Source organism: Bombyx mori, chromosome 11 (assembly GCF_030269925.1).
Source record: "Bombyx mori chromosome 11, ASM3026992v2".
Lineage (NCBI taxonomy): Eukaryota > Metazoa > Arthropoda > Insecta > Lepidoptera > Bombycidae > Bombyx > Bombyx mori.
Genome location: NC_085117.1, coordinates 12,729,951 through 12,755,608, shown reverse-complemented (window position 1 = coordinate 12,755,608; position 25,658 = coordinate 12,729,951). Strand labels below are relative to the sequence as shown.

The window sequence follows — 25,658 nt, the reverse complement described above, 5'->3', positions numbered from 1 at the left end:
ATCCACTTTATGCTTTAAACCAAGTAAGGACTCTGTTATCTATTCGTGCAGGTGCAAATGTTGTCATTGGGTATAATGAAGGTGTGACATGTTTTTTGGTTGGCAAAGATAGACATGCAATAACCATGAGTGGCCGTAAAATAATATGAACAAAAGATTATTAAATAATGCAAGTAAATTTGAAATTGCTGTTTAAATATGATGACAAGGCTGAGCTGCTGGCCGATGCACTGCAAGAGCAGTGCACCACCAGCACTCAACACGCGGACCCCGAACACACCGAGTTAGTCGACAGGGAGGTCGAGCGCAGAGCTTCCCTGCCGCCCTCGGACGCGTTACCACCCATTACCACTGACCAAGTTAGAGACGCAATCCACAACCTCCAACCTAGGAAGGCACCCGGCTCCGACGGCATCCGCAACCGCGCGCTAAAACTTTTGCCAGTCCGACTGATAGCAATGTTGGCTACAATTTTAAATGCCGCTATGACGCACTGCATCTTTCCCGCGGTGTGGAAAGAAGCGGACGTTATCGGTATACATAAGCCGGGCAAACCGACAAACGAAACTTCTAGTTACCGTCCGATTAGTCTCCTCCCGACGATAGGAAAAATTTACGAACGGTTCCTTAGGAAACGCCTCTGGGATTTTGTTACCGCGAACAAAATTCTCATAGACGAACAGTTCGGATTCCGCTCTAAACACTCGTGCGTACAACAAGTGCACCGCCTCACGGAGCACATCCTGATAGGACTAAATAGGCGTAAATAAATCCCGACCGGCGCCCTCTTCTTCGACATCGCGAAGGCGTTCGACAAAGTCTGGCACAACGGTTTAATTTACAAACTGTACAACATGGGAGTGCCAGACAGACTCGTGCTCATCATACGAGACTTCTTGTCGAACCGTTCGTTTCGATATCGAGTAGAGGGAACTCGTTCTCGTCCCCGTCAACTGACTGCCGGAGTCCCGCAAGGCTCCGCGCTCTCCCCGTTATTATTTAGTTTGTATATCAATGATATACCCCGGTCTCCGGAGACCCATCTAGCGCTCTTCGCCGATGACACGGCTATCTACTACTCGTGTAGGAAGATGTCGCTGCTTCATCGGCGACTCCAGGTCGCAGTAGCCACCATGGGACAGTGGTTCCGGAAGTGGCGAATTGACATCAACCCCGCGAAAAGCGCAGCGGTGCTCTTCAAAAGGGGTCGCCCTCCGAACATCACTTCGAGCATCCCACTCCGTAGTAAGCGCGCAAAAACCTCCGCCGTTAGCCCCATCACTCTCTTTGGCCAGCCCATACCGTGGGTCTCGAAGGTCAAATATCTAGGCGTCACCCTCGACAGAGAGATGACATTCCGTCCCCATATAAAAACGGTACGCGACCGCGCCGCGTTTATTCTAGGACGACTCTATCCAATGCTTTGTAGTCGAAGCAAACTGTCCCTCCGGAATAAGGTAACTCTCTACAAAACTTGTATACGCCTCGTCATGACGTATGCAAGCGTAGTGTTCGCTCACGCAGCCCGCACCCACTTGAAATCCTTTCAGGTTATTCAATCCCGATTCTGCAGGATAGCCGTCGGAGCGCCTTGGTTCCTTAGGAACGTGGATCTCCACGATGACCTGGAGCTCGATTCAGTTAGTAAGTATCTGCAGTCGGCATCGCTGCGCCATTTTGAGAATGCGGCACGACATGAGAACCCTCTCATCGCAGCCGCTGGAAATTACATACCCGACCCAGTAGACCGAATGGTAAACCGTCGACGTCGCCCAAAGCACGTCATTACGGATCCTCCTGATCCATTAACGGTGCTTTTAGGCAGCACAAGCACCGGTCACCGTCCTCGTCGAACCCGTCGTTTGCGACGAAGGGCTCGACGAGCGAACTAACCCATAGACACAGCCCACTGAGTTTCTCGCCGGATCTTCTCAGTGGGTCGCGTTTCCGATCCGGTGGTAGATTCTGCGAAGCACTGCTCTTGCTAGGGTCAGTGTTAGCAACTCTCCGGTTGAGCCCCGCGAGCTCACCTACAAACGTTAGGGTGAAGCTGAAATAGCCTCTCAAGGCTATCAGCATAAGTAGGAAAAAAGAAAAAAAAAAAAAGTTTAAGTATGAAAATATTGAGAATGGCGATATCCTGCCGGTTTTACCAAAAGATATGATACGATATGATATGATACCTGTGACGTCTTCCCTGAAAAGCTTATGCAATGGTAAATGGTAAATTTATTGCGGATTGTGGAAGTGGAGAATATAATGTTTATATATCAATAGCGTTGAGAAACAAGGCGTTTAGAATTGTTCGAGACTTCGTTTCGTCATCTGAAAGTTCAGAATACGCTATCATCGAGAATTCCAACATTTTCAAAAATTTCAAGGAAAATACTAAATTTAAGCTTGAAGCTAATATTGAACGTATATTTGATGGCTTCATGCTACGGGGATAACTGGGAAAGCTTTCAACTCATTGAGCGCGTTGTGATCAAAGTTCAAAGCGTGCATCTGTCAGCAGCTTTGTGTGCCTCGCTACCAATAAAAAATGTCACGTACTAAAATACAACAATGCGGTAATGGCTAGGTCAAACAAACGGAAGATGGTTTAATTGAAGATGCTTTTAACATTGTTGATGAATTTACCGAAAAAGTGAAAAATGGATTATGGATCGGCGACTTTTTGTCTATAGCACCTCTAATAATAAAATTAACTACAATGCTGGTGGGGTAACCATTACTATTTCGCATTGTGCATTCTTAGACCCGTTCCAAATGAATATAGATTAAATCTGAACGATAAAGAGTACAGTACAGTATCCTACACTGTATTACTGTCTGTATTAAAAAAAAAAAAACAAGATGCAGTAATACGAAATGATTTTGCAACTGCCCATCGATTTTGATTTGCCATACCTAGCGGATATTACGCTTAAGTACAATTTTTACATAGGCAAGTGTTTAAGAAACAACTTTTAGCAATTTCGGTAAAAAAATTATCATCAATTCAATCTTGCGTTTGCACTTGCTGAGTTTGAGTAAGCAATAAATATAATTGAAGATCTAAGACTCCAATTCAAGCAAGGTTCCAAGGTTCCATGCAAGGTTCCAATTCAGCTGCCAAATGGACAAAGCTTGGCACGGCAGCTTTTGCTAAAAATTATATTGAATTGACAAAAAATTGTTACCTCAAATCACAGGATTATAAAGGACTTTTACTTTTCGCCATTAATATTGGCTATAAAAACTTCTTACAGTCTTACTCCTTTTTCATTTGATAGTAGCTAGGCTATCAGATGAAAAAGGATACATCAACATTACTTTTATAGCATACCTTACACTCAATAAACACGATCAATGTATCCACCTACTCATCAAAAGTAACAATCTACCGCAAGCAGTCTTTTTTCAAGGTCATACTGCTGTCCTAAGAAAATTATTGATATAGTGGCGAGAATCAATTCGAGATGCGACAAAAAATTAAAGCAAAAACTTAAAGCTTATCAAGCGTAACCAGAATACGAGAATTTTTTCCCTGAATATGCAGAGTCCATATACACCCAAAAAACTCAAACTGCAACAGATACACAGCAAAGTGCGAGTTTAGCAATATCAAATAAAAAATATTTAGAAGAAGATACAGCACTAGAACACTCGCCTATACTCAACGAACAGCAATTCTTTCAATTTTATGAATTCTCTAGAGGCCAGCCTATAAGAGGAACTCGTGACAGATGAAAATATGATAAAATTTTAAATCGAACGATTAAGCCAAGATTTTTTGGACAGTATGGAAGAAGTCGAAGAACAAATAAAAGACGTACTCAATCAAAACTTCTTTATTTAGGTTATCGTTTTTCTTTTGTGTAAAAATTAATCTATCATCTATCGATTTAAATAAAAAACGTTTATTGTTTTTCCTCGACACTAAATTATAATACAAACACAATGAAACTTAGTACAGTTGTTGTTGGCAATCCACGGAGTTTTGCTGTCCTAGTACTATCAACAATTCAATTCAACAAAACGATGCTTTCGATACAATTAGTGTAAATCACAGCAAAACGAATTTCACTAGTAATAAATATGTAACGTAAATAATTAACGTACGTAAATATGTAACAAAAATGATGAATAAACTAGGAACAATAAAATTCCAGATTATGTACTTTTGTTATTAATTGTCACAAACTCATTGATTTGGTTATTGTTTAGTGGTCTTATGGACATCAGCATCGCCAAAGACACACATAAAACTACTTATTTTAGAACCCTTCAAAAATCATTGGAAGAAGGATATCTCGGGATGCGGGACACACCGTAAAAGGGAATTCATTCCAGAGCCGTGAGTGGCAAGAGATCTTTGTAAACGCACTATGGACGAGCGCAGTGGACCATATTGCCTCTGCTCTGGATGCGAATGATGGACTAATTAATTGGACATATGTAATTTTGGCTGTAAGCGCTGCGTTAGTTTAGAATAGCACAAACTTACAACCTCTTTCGATAGATGTCTTTAAATGCAACTATGGAATTCACCGGAGAGCTGGCCGTTGTGTTATGATTTGTATTATAACAGAGTACTGAGATCATTACCTATCCGACCCAGACGACAGGGCAATGCAAAGCCGCCGTCGCCCGAAATATGTCTTGTCGAAACCCCGGATCTACTCTCGGTGCTTTTAGGCCCCACAAGCACCGGTCACCATCGTCGTCGAACTCGTGCATTTCGACGAAGAGTTCGACAAGTGTACTAGCCCATAGACACAGCCCAATGGATCGCGATTCCGATCGGGTGGTATATCCTGTGAAGCACTGCTCTTGCTAGGGCTAGTATTAGCAAATTCACTCAGGTTGAGCCCATGAGCTCACCTAACCGTCCACGTAGCTGGAATAGCCCCCTAGGTTACCAACGAATAGGTAGGAAAAAACTGATATCACCAATCGCCCTTTAGTTGTGGTAGGGCGTATTGTGCCCTACTACCCCCAAACCAATATGTTCGCTGTTGTGAAGCAATCATACTGTCGCACCTTTTGTGACAGTCATTATAAAATCCACCCCATGTCTCAAGATTTACGTTGCGATGTCTCTATAATCCCACAATACCAGGTGTAGTGGCTAACTATAGTGAGCATGCCTACCCGACTACAATAAAAAAAAAAACAATGTTCTATTTACTATTTTAAGGACGGTAAACATGTCTGGAAACTTGAAATCGTCGTGGCCTAAAGGATAAGGCGTCCGGTGCATACGTGTTGAGCGATGCACCGGTGTTCTAATTTCAGGTGGGTACTAATTTAGTTTGAAGGGTGGGGCAGCCGTTGTAACTATACTTGAGACCTTAGAACTTATATCTTAAGGTGGGTGGCGCGTTTACGTTGTAGATGTCTATAGGCTCCAGTAACCACTTAAGACCAGGTGGGCTGTGAGCTCGTCAATCCATCTAAGCAATAAAAAATAAATTAAAAAAAGGAGATGAGGTGATCATCTCAAACAATTCCTCAGAGCACTCCCCATGGAACATACGGTACAAAATACAGAGGGAACCGAAGTCCCTTCGCAGACCCAGGACCCAGACCCAGACCGCAGATGCATAAAAAAAGGCTCTTAAAAAAATCGCATTGATGAACTCGAATTAAATCCTGGGCTTTGTCCGGACTGCGTCCATTCCGGGTACATCCTGCACATTAATTCTCCTCCTGCAAATTCAATTTTTGTTGATTAAAACATTTATGAAAATCAGCTTAAACATAACAGTAATGATGACAAGTTACTTACAACTCACAATTAAATTTTAATTTGAAGGCATGTCTATTGCATTAGTTTTGGGGCTGTTTCATCATTTTCTATTTTGGAAGTAGTTGAGATATTCTTGCGCCATTGTGATTCGAAACTCGATGTATATTACGCTAATTGGTCTGCAAGCTTTTCTTTCTGCCCGTAAAATGAAAAATAAAGAGTTTGTAGCGTTTAGTCAAATATTCATGAACAAAATCAAATAAATATATCTTACGCTATATATATATGTGTGTTTATTATTATTATTTATATTTGTTATTATTAAATTTGCTTAGAGCCTGTAACGTACCCTAGTTACATGCATTTTGCTAATTCGCGATTTCGCAATTAACAACCAGTGGCGTACGTGACTACAAATTGTCGACGCAGCAACCTCATTCCATGTTCATGGAAAAGTACGCGACTGGCGTCAAGTGCTGACACTGCAGCGTCGCTATGCCGCCCGGGCCGGGGCCCGCTGGCGCCACCTCGGTTCTGACATCGTCCAAGTCCACTCAATAGCATCTTAGTTTAATTAATTGTAATAATTATAATTCTATAATAAATAAGTTAATAGAATTTTGGTTTTTTTTAAACGCTACGGCTGTAGTTTACATAATTAGCCTTTGTCTTAAGTGGTTTTTATTGCTCCACCACATCGGCTACGCCAGGAGCATCGCTTAATCAAACTATTCTCATCTCAAAATATGAATTCTTTGTTGAAAACTCGTTATATAAAAATATGGATATTCCTTTTATAAAACTAAATTTAACTCGTAAGACTTGGCTTCATTATGATTGATAAAACCATTATGCAATACAATTAATTCTTCCACCAGCATTTACACTGTGTTGTCTATGGGCTTGGGTAGCCTTTTGAAGTTGATGGTAAGTAAATTCTATCATGGATGGAAATTAGTGTACCTATTATTTATGCAATAAAAATATAGTATTCTGTACGGTGGTACATGGGTAATGAAAGTGTTAATAAAACTTTGTCCCACAATAGTGTATTTTATCTATGCATGCATTAAAAAGTTTTTTTTGCTTCACATGGGCAAACGATTCTCCGAAACGACGTTCATATGGAAACTTCATAGTGTTGCATTGTAATCCTATAAAGATAAAATAAATAAATAAATACCTCACCAATATCTATTAAAAAAATCAGCTCTATTAAAATGAATAATTACCAGGTTCTATCAAACATTGCTCAAATAATAACGATCTGTTGAAAACCCATGAATATTTTGTTTTCGCTAAATAAAATAAAATTCACAAATTTGTGTCTACACTATTGTTTTAAATTTATTATATTTTCAGGCATGCTACGTATTTCTAAGTTTCTATTTAAATACCTCCTAAAAATCTATCTATTTAAATTTAATAATTATATACATTAAACATACAATTATTGTCTGTAGCGCTACATACATACTTTTGAACTTAAGCTACGAAAATAATTGAAAACAGCAACACTCATCACTGACATTGAGCAAATTTCGTCAAACTGAGAAAAATGCCGCTGCCAAGATGAAACGTAATGATAAAGGTATTTGTTAAAAAATACTAAGAGAGTTGTAAAGTTGCGGTTTTCTGATGAGTAAGTTGAAAATTAAGTCGCTAATTTATTATTACTGATCCAATCAACTAAAACACACGATTAAGGATAACTTTTGTTGTAGGTTGGTTTTCATCGTTGACAGTAAATTTCGCGTATTTTCATTAAAAAAGGCCTAAAACCCTCCAATAATGTTCGAAATGGTAAGTTCTCTACTTTTTTTAGTGCATATTTCTAAAGTAAACGTTAAAGGGCATAATTATATTATAATTACTCACGTTACTAACTTAAAATTGTTGATCGATGTTATAGAACACAGCTGAACCAATGCAGGTTGATATTCCCCCAGAAGATAATGAAAACAATGAGACGGAATGCTACGTCGTTGAAAACCCCACCTTGGATTTGGAAACATACGCTGCGTCATATACTGGTTTTGCAAAACTTTATAGGCTCATGTTTGTAGCAGACCACTGTCCGTCATTGCGATTGGAAGCTTTGAAAATGGCCATATCCTATGTCATGACCACATATAACGTAAATCTGTATCACACACTGCATAAAAAACTCTCAGAAGCAGTGGCATCAGCAGGACTGCCTGATATAGCAGGTTCTCAAGATATTCCAGTCTTAGATACTATTTGGGTAGAATCAAAAACAAAAAAAGCTGCCATAAAACTGGAAAAGCTAGATACTGATTTGAAAAATTATAAAACAAATTCAATCAAAGAAAGTATCAGAAGAGGCCATGATGATTTGGGTGACCATTATCTAGATTGTGGAGATCTCACCAGTGCCTTGAAATGCTACTCGAGAGCTAGAGATTACTGCACAAGTGGAAAACATCTTGTCATGATGTGCTTGAATGTAGTTAAAGTTTCAGTATATCTTCAAAATTGGGCTCATGTTCTAAATTATGTATCTAAAGCTGAAGCGACCCCAGACTTTAATGAAATTCCCGGAAAAGACAGCAACCAGTCAATTTTAACTCGTTTAAAATGTGCAGCAGGATTAGCCGAGCTGGCAACGAAAAAGTATAAATCTGCTGCAAAACATTTTTTGGCTGCCAGCATTGATCATTGTGAATACCCAGAATTAATGAGCAGTAATAATGTTGCCATCTATGGTGGACTTTGCGCACTTGCTACATTTGATCGTTCAGAGTTGCAGAAACAAGTCATAGTTAGCAGTTCTTTTAAATTATTCTTAGAGCTAGAGCCCCAATTACGTGACATAATTTTCAAATTCTATGAATCCAAATATGCCTCGTGCTTACGGCTGTTGGATGAAATAAGGGATAATCTTTTGTTGGACATGTATTTAGCACCACATATAAATTCTTTATACATGCAAATTCGCAACAGGGCTTTGATTCAATACTTTAGCCCTTACTTGTCAGCTGATATGAAATTAATGGCGGCTGCATTTAACCGATCGGTGATTGCCTTAGAAGATGAACTAATGCAACTTATACTTGATGGGCAAATTCAGGCTAGGATTGATTCACATAATAAAATATTATATGCAAAAGATGTAGACCAGAGGAGCACAACATTTGAAAGAAGTTTAGCCATGGGAAAAGAATACCAACGGCGTACGTCAATGTTAATTTTGCGTGCTGCAATGCTCAAAAACCAAATCCATGTAAAGGTAAGAAAATTAATATTATCATTTAGTTCAGTTAATTCCAAAGGTAAAATCCACAATTAAAATTAATTAATAAATAAAATAAGTTCTGTAATAGTTTCTTCTGTGGATTATCATCAAAAACAAGAGGCTAAGGTTCGAACTGGAAATAAAACTATTTTGTAATAGTTACTAAAAGACAAAGATAAGAAAAGAGATATGCAACATTTTTATTGCTATAAATGGACAGACAACCCACATACACTTGTATGCAATAAGTATCATTTAGCTTAGCTAACAGAAAATTATATTGTGCATTGGCTATATCCCTTCAAACTCGGATATGTAACTGCTGTGATAGCTACAAATGCACACTCACAATATGAGGCAAATATTAATTACCTACCAAAAGCAAAAGGAAATATAATCAAAATTGGTAAAATGGAGAGTATACTCTATTACACATCAAAACACTATTAACATTAGAAAACAGTCAATAGACAGGTATAATTAATTATACAATAGGGGTTCTATCGCTTAAAGCAATATTTTCCAGACAACTTTTTTGATAGAGAAATTCTCAAAAGCTAAAATAGGTATGTTGCGGTGTACAAGTATTAATAATATTCAGATTGTTCTATCATAGTACACCAAACCTTTAAGCACATTATTTAAAAAATCTTAGAATTTCCCATTTTTTTCTAACATAAAATATTGGCTTCACAGAATATTGGCAGAGACATAGGACCTCAAAGTGGAGAAGCTCCAGGCTCCAGTACTAGTTTGAACACTCGCACTTTCGATCCAGTACCTCTGTGATTAAAATATTTGTAATATTAAAGGTAACCTTAAAATGTAATTCACATTGCAATGTTTATGAGGCATTGCTCTAAATATGACAAGAAAAGGCTTATAAATTGGACATTTAATGAATGAGAACCTGTTACTGTCTAATAGTCATATTAATTATTGAAACTGATGTAGCTCTTTTAAAATTAATTACATATGGATTTCTTGTTTGAAAAGTTCTCTGTTCTTTCTGCCTTTTTATGGGCGTTTATTACTGTGGAGAATTTTGTATATTAAAAAAACATTCTCAATATACGTATTAATTTAGAGATCTCCATAAAAAAATTTTTGAACACGTTGAGTTTAAGGATAACTAATTCGTCAACGATAAGTGTTGAATAAGCTGTTAGTGGAGTATCCATTGTCAACTTTTGTTTATAATGAACCATTCTATGTAACCGCGAAATATTGTCTACGTAATTTCAAATAAAAAGTAAAGTCTAACAGTATGTTTTATTGTGTAAGTTGTTTTATATTTAATACATGGTTTGATTAATAATAATAAAATGGGTTTTGGATAAACGGGTGAAGTTCACAGGCAACCTAATACAAACTGAAAATGGAGCTGTAACAATCCCACCAATTCCTTTGAGACAAAAGAATTAAACCTCAAATATATTTTTAGGTTGATATCATATTGCTTTTTCTTTCAAAGATTTAGACTACAATATTTTAATCTTATTAGGTATTTAAGAGTACTAATATATATTGGTGATCCACATAAAGCATTTGATTTCTATTAAATATAATAGTTGCACTATTTGGCGCAAGGATTAAAAAGCATGTTCATATCTTGCAAATTTATTTCACTAATTAATTAATAGATCAGTATCTAAAATGGCGGTAACTGTCCTAAATTTCTTTTTCATTACAAGAAATTGCTTGTAGACATGAAGGACAAGAACCACTTGCAACGCCGAATGTTTGGGGTCGATTCCTTGCACTGGTAACCAACCACTGAAACAAAACAAACTTAAGATTAAATACCTATTTAAAAAGAAATACAAATTTATATTCTCTGAGATATTTATGAGAATTTGATAAAAAAAATTCTATTCATTATATCAATGTATATTTATTGCATTCAGAATAAAAACGAATTCTAGATCCATCGTTGGCGTTAAGTGTAGCTTGAGAAAAGAGGTAGACAATTTTGTAAACCTTCAGATTGGTACGAATCATGCTCGAAAACTGGACAGATGACTTCACTTTTCTGGCCAAAAGATTACGAACTTTCAGTATCTATGCAAACAGCCTGTAATATCTGATGCTATTCATATATTTAAGAACTACTTTTGAAACAAAACTCTTAGAATCCGTACAAAATAAAACATTTTAGACAGTCGTAAAAGAAATAAGAAGTAGTGATGGTCGCTCGTATCATCAAATTGCCAACACAAACGATTTCTGGCGTCAGACAGACCGACATCGTTGGTCGTTGACTATCGCCTCGACGACCCGGCAGGCTGGTTCGGACCCAGCAGGGTATCTTGGAACACCAGCGGCATCGCCCGAGCGGCCTGACAGGGCTCCCGTACCGCGGAGACCGGCGTCGTTGGTCGTCGACTATCGCCTCAACGACCCGTCGGTCGGACGTCCTCGGGGTGGCGCCGCGAGTCTGGTTGTAGTGTTGACCGCGGGAACCCCCTTAATCTCACCGGGTTTTGACCCCGGACGGAGATCGGACGTCGGGTGTAAGAGTGCAGGGGAGTCGTTTAGTGCAGTAGGGCCCTAAAAGTCCTTGGGCCCGTGGTCTGCCCCCAACATCAGCAGATCGTCAAGTCCCACATACCCCGTGCGCCTCCCCTTAGGCGCGGGACCTCGTAGGAGGTTCGGCCTCCAACCCGAAAAAAAAAAGGCATTTTACTATGAAATTGGGACTTGGTTACTACAGTAATAGAAAAACTATCACTAAATCTTGTTGGAAAACTGGTTTAAAGCAATTTAATGTTTTAAACTATTGATACCTTTATTATGTGATACACAGTTCTGTTAATGAGACATTGACCAAGAGGTCAAAAAAAATCGATAAATAACTGGTTCATCAATGTTTCTACAAATTAGAAATTTACCAATACACAGTACACAATTAGGAAAATAGAATGATAAATAATCAAAATTAATATAAACCATATGTAAGCAGGTCCTGTGAAAATATGCTCCACAAGATAAATTGCTGCATAAAGGCTGGGGCACACCTTGAACATCAGGTAATTCAACACACAAACAGATGCTACAAACTTGTGAATCTGTTTCATTGCCAATGTCTGTATTCTGACTTCTTTCACATTGAGGAAATACTTCAATATCTGAAATATAGATGAAATATTAAGCTTTGACAGACCCAGTAAAGTGTTTTTAATTAAAGTTTTTCTTTTTACTTTATTTACTATCTTAAAATTTTGTAACTCGCTTCTTTTAGAATTAAAACTAAATGAATGTTTAACATTCTACTGTTTATAAAAATCAAATATAAACAGGCATGTCTACAATCAAAATATAAAAGTACCTGTCCCACGATTCCTTACCAAAGATTTGTGAAATATTTTCTATTATATCTCTATCATGATCCCAGTTAATAAGTCCATCCTGTAATTTATTTTGCCAGAACTCAGATTGGCCTATGAGATGTAAATTATTAGCTAGACCTTCAGAAGTTACTTCGACGTGTAACCATATTCTGTCATCTGAAAAAGTGCTTTATTTAATAACACCTATATAGTATTTTTTTCTTTTTCAATCTAAGACAAAATTATACAATGTAGTACAATAATATACTAGAGCCATCCTTTTAAGCAGAAAGATCACTTATTACTGTTTTTAATTGTGTAAATTGTGTTTTAACAAATGACTCACTTTACTGGTGGTAGGACCTCTTGTGAGTCCGCATGGGTAGGTACCACCAACCCACCTATTTCTGCCATGAAGCAGTATTGCGTTTTGGTTTGAAGGGTGGGGCAGCCGTTGTAACTATACTTGAGACCTTAGAACTTATATCTCAAAGTGGGTGGCGCATTCCGCGCATTTACGTCGTAGATGTCTATAGGCTCTAGTAACCACTTGACACCAGGTGGGCTGTGAGCTCGGCCACCCATCTAAGCAATAAAAAAAAAATTAGATTCCTGAAACCCATATACATCATAATTCACATTTACTGCTATTATTTAAGTTTACTACTCAAATATTTTAAAAATATTACTAACACTAAACTGGAACTAAATGATACTTTATGGCAATGATGATAGCAATCCTTACCAGCATGCCAATGATATCATTATGTCACAATCTGTATCATTTTCGGACTTAACAGAAAAAATATTTGTCAACTATGCTGTTACATATTCTAGTATATTTTTAGTATATATATATATAAATTATTTAGGGGGGTACAATATCAAAATTTAGATTTATAAAAAAAACCTGTTATTGTAAGCATCAATATACATTTTAAGTTCACATATTATTTTTGCATTAATTGCTGTATTATTATTATGCACGTACCTATTAATATTTTCCTATAATCATCTTTGAAACTAGGATTCCTAGGTTCTTTCACAGTACAATTTCTATCTATGAGTTCCAATTGATGAAAATATGGTGTCAGATCTAAAATAAACTCTCTAAATGTAGTCACTATTTCATCTAAATTATTATATTCTCGTTCCAGCGACCCTGCGTGTGGTAGTTGCGTAGATTTTACAAGTAATTTCTGATAGCTTTTATACTCTACACATATAACATGTTGTCTAAAGTTAGCATCTCTGATACAACACTGAATATCACATAAAGCCGATCCAAACCGTATCTGTACATTGATATCGTTCTCGTACTTTTGTACTTCATTTAACAAACTTTTGTCGATGAGACTTAATGAACTTATATCGACGGTCTTTATCACAGAGTCCACCTCAAAATGAAACCTATCCAAAAGATCTAACACGGCATTACTTTTGCTTGAAAAAAGTTCTGTAAAAATCTCTTTCACTGAATTCCCTCCTGCATACATTTCTGAATACTTTTTGCAGATCTTATGTTTTAAAGGACATAGGTACTGTAAGTAGAACTTTTGAAATTATTTCAATCACATAACATTTTATTAAAATGAATACATAACATAATCGACAAATCTGGTAAAAAAAACACTCATCACCTAATAGAGACGAGAAAAACAAACAATAGAAACAAAATATTTTTTTCTTGTTTTGAGTTGAATATTTTAAATTAAATCAGATCAGTAAAAACCATAGAGTTATAGTTAGTTGTTTTTTTTTTCCTACCTAAGCTGATAGCCTTGAGAGGCTATATCAGCGTAACCTTAACTAGTAGGTGAGCTCACGGGGCTCAAACTTGACGAAGTTGCTAACACGAACCCTAGCAAGAGCTGTGTTTCGCAGAATCTACCACCGGATCGGAAACGCGACCCACTGAGAAGATCCGGCGAGAAACTCAGTGGGCTGTGTCTGAGGGTTAATTTACTCGTCGAGCCCTTCGTCGCAAGCGACGGGTTCGACGAGAACGGTGACCGGTGCTTGAACTACCTAAAAGCACCGTTAGTGGATCGGGAGGATCCGAGATGACGTGTTTGGGGCAACGTCGACAGCTTTCCATTCTGTCCGCAGGATCGGGAATGTAGTTACCGGCGGCCACGATGAGAGGGTTCTCGTGTCGTGCCGCTTTATCGAAGTGGCACATCGACGCCGACTGCAAATACTTACTGACGGACTCTAAGTCCAGATCGTCATGGAGGTCGACGTTCCTGACGAACCACGGGGCTCCGACGGCTATCCTGCAAAAACGGGATTGGATAATTTGAAATGATTTTAGGTGAGTGCGGGCCACGTGAGCGAACACTACACTTGCATATGTCATGACGGGGCGTATGCAAGTTTTGTAGAGTGTCACCTTATTTCTAAGGGATATTTTACTTCGCATATAATCGGGTAGAGACGTCCTAGAATGAAGGCGGCACGGTCGCGTACCGTCTTAATGTGAAGGCGGAATGTCATCCTACTGTCGAGGGTGACGCCTAAATATTTGACCTTCGGGGCCCACGGTATGGGCTGGTCGAACATCGTGATTGGGCGAATGGCGGTGGCGGAGGTGTCGACGCGCCTAGTCGGGAGAGGGATGCTCAGCGTGGTGTTCGGAGGGCGACCCCTTTTGAAGAGCACCGCTGTGCTTTTCGTGGGGTTGATGTCGATGCGCCACTTCCGGAACCACGGTCCCATGGTGGTGGCTGCGGTCTGAAGTCGTCGATGAAGCAACGCCTTCTTCCTACACGAGTAGTAGATGGCGGTGTCATCGGCGAAGAGCGCCAGATGGGTCTCCGGAGACCGGGGTATATCATTGATATACAAACTGAATAGTAACGGGGAGAGGGCGGAGCCTTGCGGGACTCCGGCTGTGACGTGACGAGGGCGGGAACACGTTCCCTCGACTCAATATCGGAACGAACTGTTCGACAAGTAGTCTCGTATGATGAGCACGAGTCTGTCTGGCACCCCCATGTTATACAGTTTGTATATCAAACCGTTGTGCCAGACTTTGTCGAACGCCTTCGCTATATCGAAGAAGAGGGCTCCTGTCGGGATGGATTATTTCAATACCGAAAAGGCGAAAGTATGGTGGAAAGGCACCATGGAGTCCATTTTTTTTTCTTAAATCTTATTTTTATCATGTCATGTCCATTGATGAGAAAGATGCAAATGTATCAAAACAAAACAAGAAACAATAAAAAGTCTGAATTTAAAAATGGAATCCATATTTTAAAAATAAAGTTCATTTTAATTTAGAATTAATTGCCAAACATACAACAATAACGTTTTAAATGGATCTACGAAGACTATAATAGAGTTTTTGAACGAACGCAGAAGCTATTTCACTGGCAAGCATTTGGATGCACTTTTTTTTTCTATTCTGATAACCTTGAGAGACTATAATATCAGCACTACCCTAGCGTGTAAGTGAGCTCTCGGGGCTCAAACAGAGGTGTTGCTAACACTAGCCCTAGCAAGAGCGGTGCTTCGCAGAATCTACCACCGAATTAGAAACGCGACCCATTGAGAAACTCAGTGGGCTGTGTCTATGGGTTAATTTACTCGCCGAGCCCTTCGTCGCAGCCGACGGTTTCGGCGAGGACGGTGACCCGTGCTTGAGGTACCTAAAAGCACCGTTAATGGATCGGGAGGATCCGTAACGTTGTAATTTCCGGCAGCAACGACAACAGGGTTTTCGTGTCGTGCCGTACGCGTCTTCTCAAAGTGGCGCAGTTGGATGATCAAGGATTTCACTTCCTTTTCACACATTTGTGCAATTTCACCGATGCTAAACGGAACATAAACAATCATCATTGCAGATTAAACCGAAGAAACACTATTTAATAACGCAATTCAAAAAACTTCACTCGGTATGATTCCACCAAGAAGTCCAATCGAAAACCAATATCTACATATTTTTGTGAGGACGGCGTTGTGGGTCTTTAAAAAAAAAACTATTAGGAGCCTAAATTTTTCTTTATTCACTACAAAACACGGAATTACATTACGTAAACTAATTTCGTTATTTCAACAGCATTTACTAAATTGACGGAAACTGAACCAGTAAGCAAGCACACTTCGAGGGGTGAAAGACTATTTGATTTATGCCCTTTTTTGACTGGTGATAGGACCTATAGTGAGTCGCGCGGGTAGGTACCACCGCCCTGCCTATTTCTGCCGTGAAGCAGTAATGCGTTTCGGTTTGAAGGGTAGGGCAGCCGCTATAACTATACTCGAGAACTTAGAACTTAAATCTCAAGGTGGGTGGCGCATTTACGTCGTAGATGTCTATGGGCTCCAGTAACCACTTAACACCAGGTGGGCTGTGAGCTTTTCCACCCATCTAAGCAATAATAAAAAAAAATGCGACATTTATCTTTGAAATTAAAAGTGCGTTTTATTTGGTATTAGCGTCAACAGTTCGATGTTTGAAACGGAACTTCCATTAAGTTTACTCCATTCAAATGGCTGAAGAAGTTTTTTTGTTGATATTTAAAAAGGGTGCGTGTACTTATGTACGCGCGTAAGACTTATTTTTATTAAATTTATTTCTTTTTTTTTAATATTAAATAATTATTAATAAATATTTAACGTTAAAAAATGAATGCTAATAACACTTTTTTTACGAGTGTACATGCGCGAATGTTCACCTGCAGCTATATTCAGACTCGCCAAGTTACGTCGGTCGTATTGTAATGAGCGATTTCTGTTAATTTTGTGTCACGGTGCGCGCGCATCGTAAAATTTCACTCATCAATTTTTCATAACGCGCCTAAAGAAGTATAACTTCAATAAAAAAAAATTGAAAACTGTAAATGGCTCTCCTGTAAAGTTGCTAAAATGTCGCTTTAAACCTAGCTTTTACCCCTCGACTTATATTTTTATAGCATTGTCATAAATATGAAAAAAATTGAGTTACAGCTTATTTTGCGATTAGGTACACAGTACGACATCGGCACAGAACAGTTCGTTACAATTTATTTTAAAAGAAATAACATTCTGTACTTTAAAGTAGACATTCAACAATCGTAACTTGTGAATATCTGTCTGATCTGAATAACTACTGTAGATATTCACAAGCAATGTATAAGCGAGTTACGGAATACGGGAAAATCAGGTAATTTTAGGCTTCATTTTTCAGGGATGAATTCGTTTTTATCTTAAGTTGGATACACGCAGCGCCCACTTCATATTGAGGAGCTAGCGTAGCTCATACATGAACAATAGGTATGAACGGCGCAGTTCACTGTAAGACGTTTATTCGAATTCACTTGCACTGCTGAAATAACAATTCTTCCTGTGTTGTTCGTATATATCCCGTTCTATTTTCAATATTCTATTAGACTTATTACAACAGATAATATTATTATAAAATATGCATAGCGGCACAAAGAAGCAGGAAATTTATTTCATAAATAGTACGAATAGAATTTATAAGGGACTAAATATTACAAGATTAGCCCACTGAGTTTCTCACCACATCTTCTCAAGGGATCCCTATTCCGATCCGTTGGTAGGTTCTGCGAAGAACTGCTCTCGCTAGGACTGGTGTTACCAAATTCTCTCGGGTTGAGCCCGTGAGTTCACCTACCGCGCGAAACTGGAATAGCTCTTTTGGCTACCAACGATTAAGTAGGGAAAAAAGTACCAGCAAATACCAACCTATTTGAAAAAAATACAAGATTTTTTCTATTTCAATTGATTTTAAGGACCGTTGAAGTATTTTGTATTAGCTTTAGTGACTTACTATATATAACGTTCACGTTCAGCAAACATGCAATGTGCCGCATATTGTACCCTCAGATCCTTGTGATGCACTCTGCTACTACTACTTGCGATAGCACCACCCAGAGTATAGGTAATTGCTCGTCGAATGTCAGAGTTCGATGTGAAATCTAGCCCATAACATCAACCCGCCGAGTTAGTTCCTCGTCGGAACTTCTCAGCAAGTCCCAATGATCCATTCATAATTGCATTCACAAAGCAGGTGCCCTCGAGCGGTTGAGTCAGTTGCTAGCAAGCACTCCACTCCTGAGTTCAAGATGAGTGACTTTATTTACTTTTGATTATGTAAGACGTATGCGGGCCGTATATCCTGATTATGCAATTTAAAAATTGAATTGGAAGTTAGATCTGTAATTTTCGACTTTTAAAGAGAATTTCGTAGGCTTTTATCAAGATCCGAGTGATAGGACACACATTTACAACTTCAGTTTGCTGTGGGCTATTGAGATAGTCCATTAATACTAACAAAAATATAGACGAATTGAGCGCTCCCTTATTTTTTGAGCCTGACATGAGGCTTACAATAAACAATAAAAATTCGCTTTCTCAAAACTGTAAAGCACATAAATTCACAGTTCAATTATTCTTGAATATAATGAATTCAATTTTTTATTATGCAATTATCTATGTATGTTTTATTTGAAACATTTCATTATTATTATTATTATGCATTTATCTTAACGCCTAAAGACTTGTTTGCTTTAGGTTTTTAAGACAGTTCTATGAATTGTAAATAGTAATCCTAATACAACATTGTCAGAATATTATAATTACATACAATATGTCTACACACAGACTACAAAATAAGAAACACAGTATTCAATTAATGCTAAAATGATTAGAAGATCCATCTTCTTGGTCTAATCAGGAATAAAATTTTATACACAATTTTCAAATATATTAAATTACAAACAACTTAGTCATTCATATAATCTTTTTAAAAACATTAAATATTTTATAAAAACTGCAGTCACCAATAAATTCTAGAGTAAAGAGCTTTCGAAAGGAACGATTTCATTTAACACTAAATTTCATTAAAATCACTTCATTTATAAAAATAAATTAAGATTTCGGATTAAACTCTCTTAATTTCTAGAAATAGAATTACTGTTACAAATTGTAACATTACAAAAAATTCAGGTTTCGAATGGAAATTTTGAAGACCCTCGTCTGGTTGTCGTCGTCATAAAAAAACCAGTAAAATAATATAATGTAAACTATTGGGGTCGCACTAATTTAGTTTCGATTTTTACCATGTCATCGCCTTTGTGCATTTCAACTTGTACAATGGAAAAAACTCCAATTACTTGTTTAGTTTCTGGCAATTCATTCACCGGTTTCCATTTCAGTTCCATTCGAGCCAACTTCGCAAGTTCTTCGTGTCTAATACACTTATACTCTCCAGGAAAATCCTACGAAAAAAATTCCGATAAATTAAAGAAATATTATCACTATGAGTAGGAAAAAGACATGGGTAGATGCAGTACACATGCAGAAGTACTAAATAACTCTTTGTCGCTGTGGCACAGACAATGACTGTCGCTGTTATTTTCCTTTTATTCATGTAACTGAATTTCAAATCACAACGGTGCTAAAGATGTTTTCCTTAAAACTGCATTGAAAATGTTCACGGCCACTAATACTTTCAAATTCTGTCCTTTTAAAAGCAAAATAGAAAAATAGGGCAACCTCATATTTTTAGGTATGTTATTTGTTTAAATTAAGGTATCAGAAGAAGACCATCAGGAGTTAAACAAAAAAGGATAATCTCCTTTGAGAAGTCATAAGTTATTTTTTAATTAAAAAATAATTCAATTAGTGAATAAGATGCTTAAGTAATAATCAATTTTTTCAAAACGTTGGGGTTATATACTTGTGAAGTACACTGAGTGAAAATTAAAACTAATTCATTTTAGAAATGAAAAAAATTAATAAATAAATAAACAGTAAATAGGACTAAATAATATGGGAGGTTTAATTAGATAAAACCTTAATTTAATTAGGTAGATTTAGCATAATAGATGCAAGTAAGTGCATGCACACATGCATTTATATTTCAATTATCGATAAAATGACTAATGAAATCAGGAAAAGTAATAAAGACATTTGATAATTTCTGATATAATTCTAGATTTTAAATCATTATTAAATCATTAATAATGTCATTGGGTATTCAAAATGAAAGGAGAAATATGTGCACTGTACATAATTTATCAGTTATAAAATTCAAGGTATATGCTCAGTACCTATATAATTTTGTGACACAGAGGGTATAGACACTATAGTTTAAAGATGGGTAGATGGTATAGTATATAGATATAGTATATAGGTGTAGATATCTATAGTAGATGTGTATATTGTTTCTCTTTGAATTTTGCATATACTCATTTTATGCTTAAGAAAATTAAATGATATTATATAAAAATCTTACATTATTGAAAAATATTCTCCGGTTCAGGCCCATGGAAACAATGATAACATCAATATATTTCTCCCTAATGTCAACCACAGCACCTTCAGTGACTATGGGAGAATTAAGTTCAATGTACTTTAAAGTGTACAATTCTGTTGACATTTCACCAGCCTTTTTAGCATTGTACTTCTGTTTGTTACATTGAGCAGCTATCATGCGTACATCATCTTCCTGCCATGCTGGAGTTTCTCTATAATTTAAGCTTGCTGCTAATAGCCTGAAAACAACAAAGTTAAAGTTATCTCAAATGTATCAGTAGTGCAAATAGAACACATTTTCAAAAACCAAAAGTATATCATGGCATAACAATGTCTTAAAGCGGTTTGTTTACCATATTAAGTATGTCAAAGCTCGGTTCACGTTTTAGATCTGTCAAAAGTAAGTGACTAGCACTTACTGCAGCAGCCATTTATTGACAAACAGTGTAGTTGCGCACTTAATGTGTGCTTAAAGATTACAGTCAGCTTACCTATGAACCATAATGTCAGCATATCTCCTAATAGGACTTGTGAAATGAGTGTACAGGGGCACATTCAGAGCATAATGTTGAAATTCATCATCATCACAAGCAGCAGCACAAAAATATTTTGCTCTTGTCATAGGTTTTGCACATAGCAAATTTAAAACCATGGCTCTTCCTTTGTCTGTATTGTCTGGTCCCACATATGGTAGTAAAGATCTGTGTAGATGTCCAGCCGATTCGATATCTAATTTTATGCCCATTGGTTTTAGAGACTTTTCTAGCTGCATCAACATATATTTACTTGGTGGTGGATGACTCCTTAAAAATGCCAGTTTTGGGTGGTCACTATAAATACGTGTAGCTACAGACATGTTAGCGAGCAACATGAATTCCTCAATGAGTTGATGGCTTTCTTTACTCTCATATATGCAGTATGACTCTGGTAAACCACTAGTAGGATTTAATCTAAAACTAGCCTTAGGTTGATCAATTCTCAATGCACCATTCTCAAATCTATTTGCACGAAGAATATTTGACAATTTGCCTAAAATTTTTATTGATTTGTGCACATCTTTGTAATCAAAACCATTGTACATTTCTGGAAATTTTATTTGAGCATCCTCTTTGTCATCAAGAACATCTTGAGCATGTTCATATGCCAACTGACAGCATGAATTTATAACAGTCCTAGCAAACCTGTAACTAATAACTTTAGCATCCTTGGTCATTTCCCAAAAAACAGAGAAAGCTAGTTTATCTACACCAGGGAATAGAGAACAAAGCATACACAAATCATCTGGAAGCATGTGGTAAGCAGTTTCTACCAAATATATTGTTGTAGCTTTTTCTGCAACTTTCACATCAAGCGGAGTGTTTTCATTTAAAAAATATGTAACATCAGAAATATGGACTCCGATCTCATAATTACCATTTTCTAGTTCCTTGCAAGAGACTGCATCATCAATATCACGGCAATTAAATGGATCAATACTAAAGATACATAACATCCGACAGTCTTCTCTCTTTGCTATTTCTTCATCGGGAATTGTAAAGTCAAGTTGAGGATACAAATCCTTGTATTCAGAGCCAAAAGCAGTAACATCTAAATCATTTTCTGCTAATATTGCTTTTGTTTCAGTGACCATGTCTCCTGATTTACCAATATTACCCATAATTTTTCCTACAGCAAACCTTGTATCAGACCAATCTATTATTTTTGCAACAAACAATGTGTTTTCATATTTCTTGGCATCTTCATAAAAATTATCTGGCCATGAAGTAAATGGTATATTTATTCTTGGTACTCTGTGATCTCGAGGCACGAACATAGCTTTTTGTCTATTTTTGTCATGCATTAGTTTGAGTGAACCAATACAAGTTCTAGTATGAACTTTTTCCTTGATAAAAACTACTTTCCCTCTTTTTTGTTCAGGATTAGTAACGTTTTCTTCAGGTTCATTTTCAACTAATTGTACTATTACTACATCTCCTTCCATTGCACGATTTCTATTCTTAATACCGTCTATTAATATATCTTGTTGACTCCGGTCTTGACTTGAAACATATGAATGTTGATATTGTTTTGGATTTATCCTCAGAACACCTTCAATAAGCATATTGTTCTTTAAACCTTTCTCAACATCTTCTCCAGAAAGGTATGCATCAAATTTCTTGTCACCATTTACAAGAGTTTTAGTTAAGCAATTGTTTTCTGAATTATGCCTCAGTCTGAGCTGTCCAATTTGTATTGTACCAGTTTGTCTTGAAAATGATGGATTCAATAAGGGGTGTTGCAATGCATTCTCTATGAACCTTGGAGTGCTAGGTTCAGAATGAATAAATGTAGAATTTGGAATACAAACAGGTTCTGATCTCTGTCCTGATAATATTAATGGAGTGATAGGTACACTAGCAACATGCTCTGGGCTTTGTAAAATATCTCTCATGTGTTGGATATTCTGCATATATTGATATTGTGGATGGTGACACAGATTTTCTAAATACCTAGAGCTGGTACTTGCATACAATGGTGTAATCTGTTGGGTAAAATATTCATGCACAGAGAATGTACTATTTCTAGGAGACCCAAAATAGTTAAATAAATACTGTGAATTTTGTACTCTGTTTGTGTTGTTAAAGTTATTCACTGGTACCGTAGGTATTTCCAACTTTTTTAGTCGTTCCTTTTTCTTGGCGTTTTTTCCTTTCGACGGGGTAGTTGGGGTTACCTGTTCTGTCTCCCCGTTATCACTGTCGCTTTCAATTTGCAAATTCTGGCACTTATTGGAAACATCGTTAATTGATGAATTGTTGAATACCATGGTAGGTACTGTAACTTCTGATCTTTGTTTTTTTTTTGATTTTTTGGGTGTTCGTTTAGGTGAATCGACTTTGTTTTCATTTATTGCTTTGTCACTTGATGTTTTTTGTGGTACTGACGACGTGGAGACCACCGATGTTGTTGGTTCACTGCATGCTGCATCCATTCTTAATGAGTTATGGCTTGACATGGCGCAAAAAAATAAAAACTGTAAAATACTTATAAGCAGGTATGGAGTATTACAAGCCTGCTGCTTTTGTCTATAAATGTGAATGATTACATTTCTCCTCAATATTTACAATAATTTTACACAGAATTATACTCAATTTAATATTTTTAAATATTTATGTACGGCCAACGGCTACAAGACCTTATATCCATTCTAATTTAAAAAATGTAAATATATTTTTTTTCAACAATTTAATATAAATGCTTATCCCTTCCGAATGCAAAGAAAGGTCAAGCTAGTAAATTGACCGTCAGACAGAGCCCACTGAGTTTCTCGCCAGTTCTTTTCAGAGAATCTCGATTCTGGTCCAGTGGTAGATTCAGAGAAGCACCGCTCTAACTAAAGCTAGTGCTAGTAAGTTCTCCATGCTGAGCCTACACGTTCGGTGAACCTGGCTTATCGCCTCGAGGCGCAAAAATTTTGTACCAGTTTTCGAAAAGTAGTAACAATAATAGACTAATAGATTACATTGAAGAGACTCGGGCAAATTACTATTAATCCATTATTTATTTTATTACTTTCTTATTATACTCTGCGCGAGTATCACCTCGAGCTACGACTGAAAAGGTGAACAAGTTACAACTTTTTCGCGGGAACGCGAGGAGTGAAGTTGTGTGATTTGTTTTATTTTGTCTATTTAGTGTTTCTTCAGATTGAAATGCATAATAACGGTGGTTTATTAACTGTTTAGTATCTTTGAAAGTGCACAAATGTGGGAAAATAAAATAAAGCCGCTGGACGTAACTTATCGGGATCATCCAAAACGTCCATTGAAAAAATCTCAGTAAACGACCAACATTTTACTGAGATTATATTTCATCTCATCTCATTTCATTTGATTTCATCCCAGTTGATTAATGTCTCAAATTCTTCATTTCACTCCATATCATCATTTTTCATAAAAATACCCATATCATAATTATCATCTCATCTCATTTCAATTCATTTCATGCCATGCCATTAAATTAATCAGCTTCATTTCATTTCATAATATATTTCATAAAAAAAAAAAAATCTATAACAGACTAGGCTGTATGGTGTGATACCTTTGCCTTTCCATTTGGAAAAATAAAACTACCACTACTTACTGCTGTCAGGTCACTACTCACTACACAACTGAACAAAAACTAAACATAACCTCAAATATCTAATTATGCACGTAAAGTACATAATAACAAATATGTTTTAAGAAAATTCTACAAAAAAGTGCCAATAATCTTAATCGCTTGGTTCTACTCGTGAAAAGCTATTATTGTCAAGACTTCAATTCCTACTGAAGTTGCATAATACAAATATAATAATGAAACTAATTACCCACAATATGCTCACTTCGAAATGCTTGAAAGGTGTTGTGACTGGCTATCCTCTTGCAATTAACGCGACAGACATTAAAGTTAAAGAAGTCGATTTTAATCCTGAATTTATTAGTCGTGTAATACCAAAGCTGGATTGGGAAGTATTATGGGTGGCCGCTGATAGCATCGGCCACAGTGATGGTCTGCCAAGATCTTTAGAAAATAAGTATGATGAAAACGAAGAGTTTTTGAAGAAAGCTCATAAAGTCTTGTTAGAGGTGGAAGTTGAAGAGGGACACTTGACTTGTCCAGAATCTGGAAGACAATTTCCGATTTCTAAAGGAATTCCTAATATGCTATTAAATGAAGCTGAAGTGCAGTAGTTCACAATTTAGAGCCTGTACTAAAAATATTAGTAACAAATTTTTTATTTAAGCATTAATTTTATTGCAGTAACATTACATAGGATTGTTTTATTTTTTATGTAAAGAAGTGCTATGGTGCATGTAAATTTGTTTCATATTAAATATTTTAAGAAATGTACCATTACTTTATAATTTCTACAATATAATTTACTGTGAAAGATTTTTATGTAATCCTTGTATACTAAATTTTAAGTTGCTTAATAGGTAAAATCAGTATGAGGCTGCTTCAGGATTCTTGATAAATATTTGGGGAAAACTTTCTTACGCATATGTTGTATACTAAAAGTATCCTTTCAATAAAGAAAATATTGTTTTTCAATTTA

General features: G+C 36.8%; 4 protein-coding genes and 1 long non-coding RNA gene across 6 annotated transcripts; 2 read left to right on the top strand and 3 right to left on the bottom strand.

The window, feature by feature from the left end:
- Positions 1 to 3,818: 3,818 nt before the first annotated feature.
- LOC134199711 (uncharacterized) lies at positions 3,819 to 5,998 on the bottom strand. The gene is made up of 2 exons (XR_009974321.1): positions 5,774 to 5,998; positions 3,819 to 5,694 (listed from the first exon to the last, which is right to left on the bottom strand). It is a non-coding gene; the product is annotated as an uncharacterized LOC134199711 (long non-coding RNA).
- Positions 5,999 to 7,290: 1,292 nt separating this feature from the next.
- Positions 7,291 to 10,251, top strand: LOC693104 (G protein pathway suppressor 1). Its single transcript, NM_001046857.1, is given in 4 exon segments — positions 7,291 to 7,376; positions 7,459 to 7,537; positions 7,647 to 8,984; positions 9,687 to 10,251. Coding segments are annotated over 3 exon segments (1,443 nt in total). The 5' UTR covers positions 7,291 to 7,376; positions 7,459 to 7,525; the 3' UTR covers positions 9,780 to 10,251.
- Positions 10,252 to 10,594: 343 nt separating this feature from the next.
- FANCL (Fanconi anemia, complementation group L) lies at positions 10,595 to 16,158 on the bottom strand. Of its 2 annotated transcripts, XM_012694922.4 has the most exons (4): positions 13,311 to 16,158; positions 12,338 to 12,496; positions 11,940 to 12,118; positions 10,595 to 10,766 (listed from the first exon to the last, which is right to left on the bottom strand). In XM_012694922.4, the coding sequence occupies exons 1-4, from the start codon at positions 13,813 to 13,815 to the stop codon at positions 10,662 to 10,664; spliced, it is 948 nt and encodes a 315-aa protein (XP_012550376.1). In that variant the 5' UTR covers positions 13,816 to 16,158; the 3' UTR covers positions 10,595 to 10,661. The 2 variants fall into 2 exon arrangements, with proteins under 2 accessions (XP_012550376.1, NP_001233146.1); NM_001246217.1 differs by lacking the exon at positions 10,595 to 10,766 and having other exon boundaries at positions 11,802 to 12,118; positions 13,311 to 13,815.
- Positions 16,159 to 16,302: 144 nt separating this feature from the next.
- LOC101746676 (DIS3-like exonuclease 2) lies at positions 16,303 to 23,753 on the bottom strand. The gene is made up of 3 exons (XM_021351488.3): positions 21,073 to 23,753; positions 20,562 to 20,820; positions 16,303 to 19,542 (listed from the first exon to the last, which is right to left on the bottom strand). The coding sequence occupies exons 1-3, from the start codon at positions 23,574 to 23,576 to the stop codon at positions 19,348 to 19,350; spliced, it is 2,958 nt and encodes a 985-aa protein (XP_021207163.2). The 5' UTR covers positions 23,577 to 23,753; the 3' UTR covers positions 16,303 to 19,347.
- Positions 23,754 to 24,729: 976 nt separating this feature from the next.
- LOC101736684 (multifunctional methyltransferase subunit TRM112-like protein) lies at positions 24,730 to 25,658 on the top strand. The gene has a single exon (XM_004931411.5). The coding sequence runs from the start codon at positions 24,916 to 24,918 to the stop codon at positions 25,291 to 25,293; it is 378 nt and encodes a 125-aa protein (XP_004931468.1). The 5' UTR covers positions 24,730 to 24,915; the 3' UTR covers positions 25,294 to 25,658.

What these genes read in the sequence shown, in the direction of transcription:
- LOC101736684 (XM_004931411.5), top strand. Translation starts at nt 24,916, where the DNA reads ATGAAACTAATTACCCACAATATGCTCACTTCGAAATGCTTGAAAGGT.
- LOC101746676 (XM_021351488.3), bottom strand. Translation starts at nt 23,576, where the DNA reads ATGTCAAGCCATAACTCATTAAGAATGGATGCAGCATGCAGTGAACCA. An exon ending in GCTGACATTATGGTTCATAG is followed by an intron (nt 20,821 to 21,072) that starts GTAAGCTGACTG and finishes TGTTGTTTTCAG; the next exon opens with GCTATTAGCAGCAAGCTTAA. An exon ending in GGAGAATATTTTTCAATAAT is followed by an intron (nt 19,543 to 20,561) that starts GTAAGATTTTTA and finishes TTTTTTTCGTAG; the next exon opens with GATTTTCCTGGAGAGTATAA.
- FANCL (NM_001246217.1), bottom strand. Translation starts at nt 13,815, where the DNA reads ATGTATGCAGGAGGGAATTCAGTGAAAGAGATTTTTACAGAACTTTTT. An exon ending in TTATAGGAAAATATTAATAG is followed by an intron (nt 12,497 to 13,310) that starts GTACGTGCATAA and finishes GCACTTTTTCAG; the next exon opens with ATGACAGAATATGGTTACAC. An exon ending in AAATATTTCACAAATCTTTG is followed by an intron (nt 12,119 to 12,337) that starts GTAAGGAATCGT and finishes TCTATATTTCAG; the next exon opens with ATATTGAAGTATTTCCTCAA.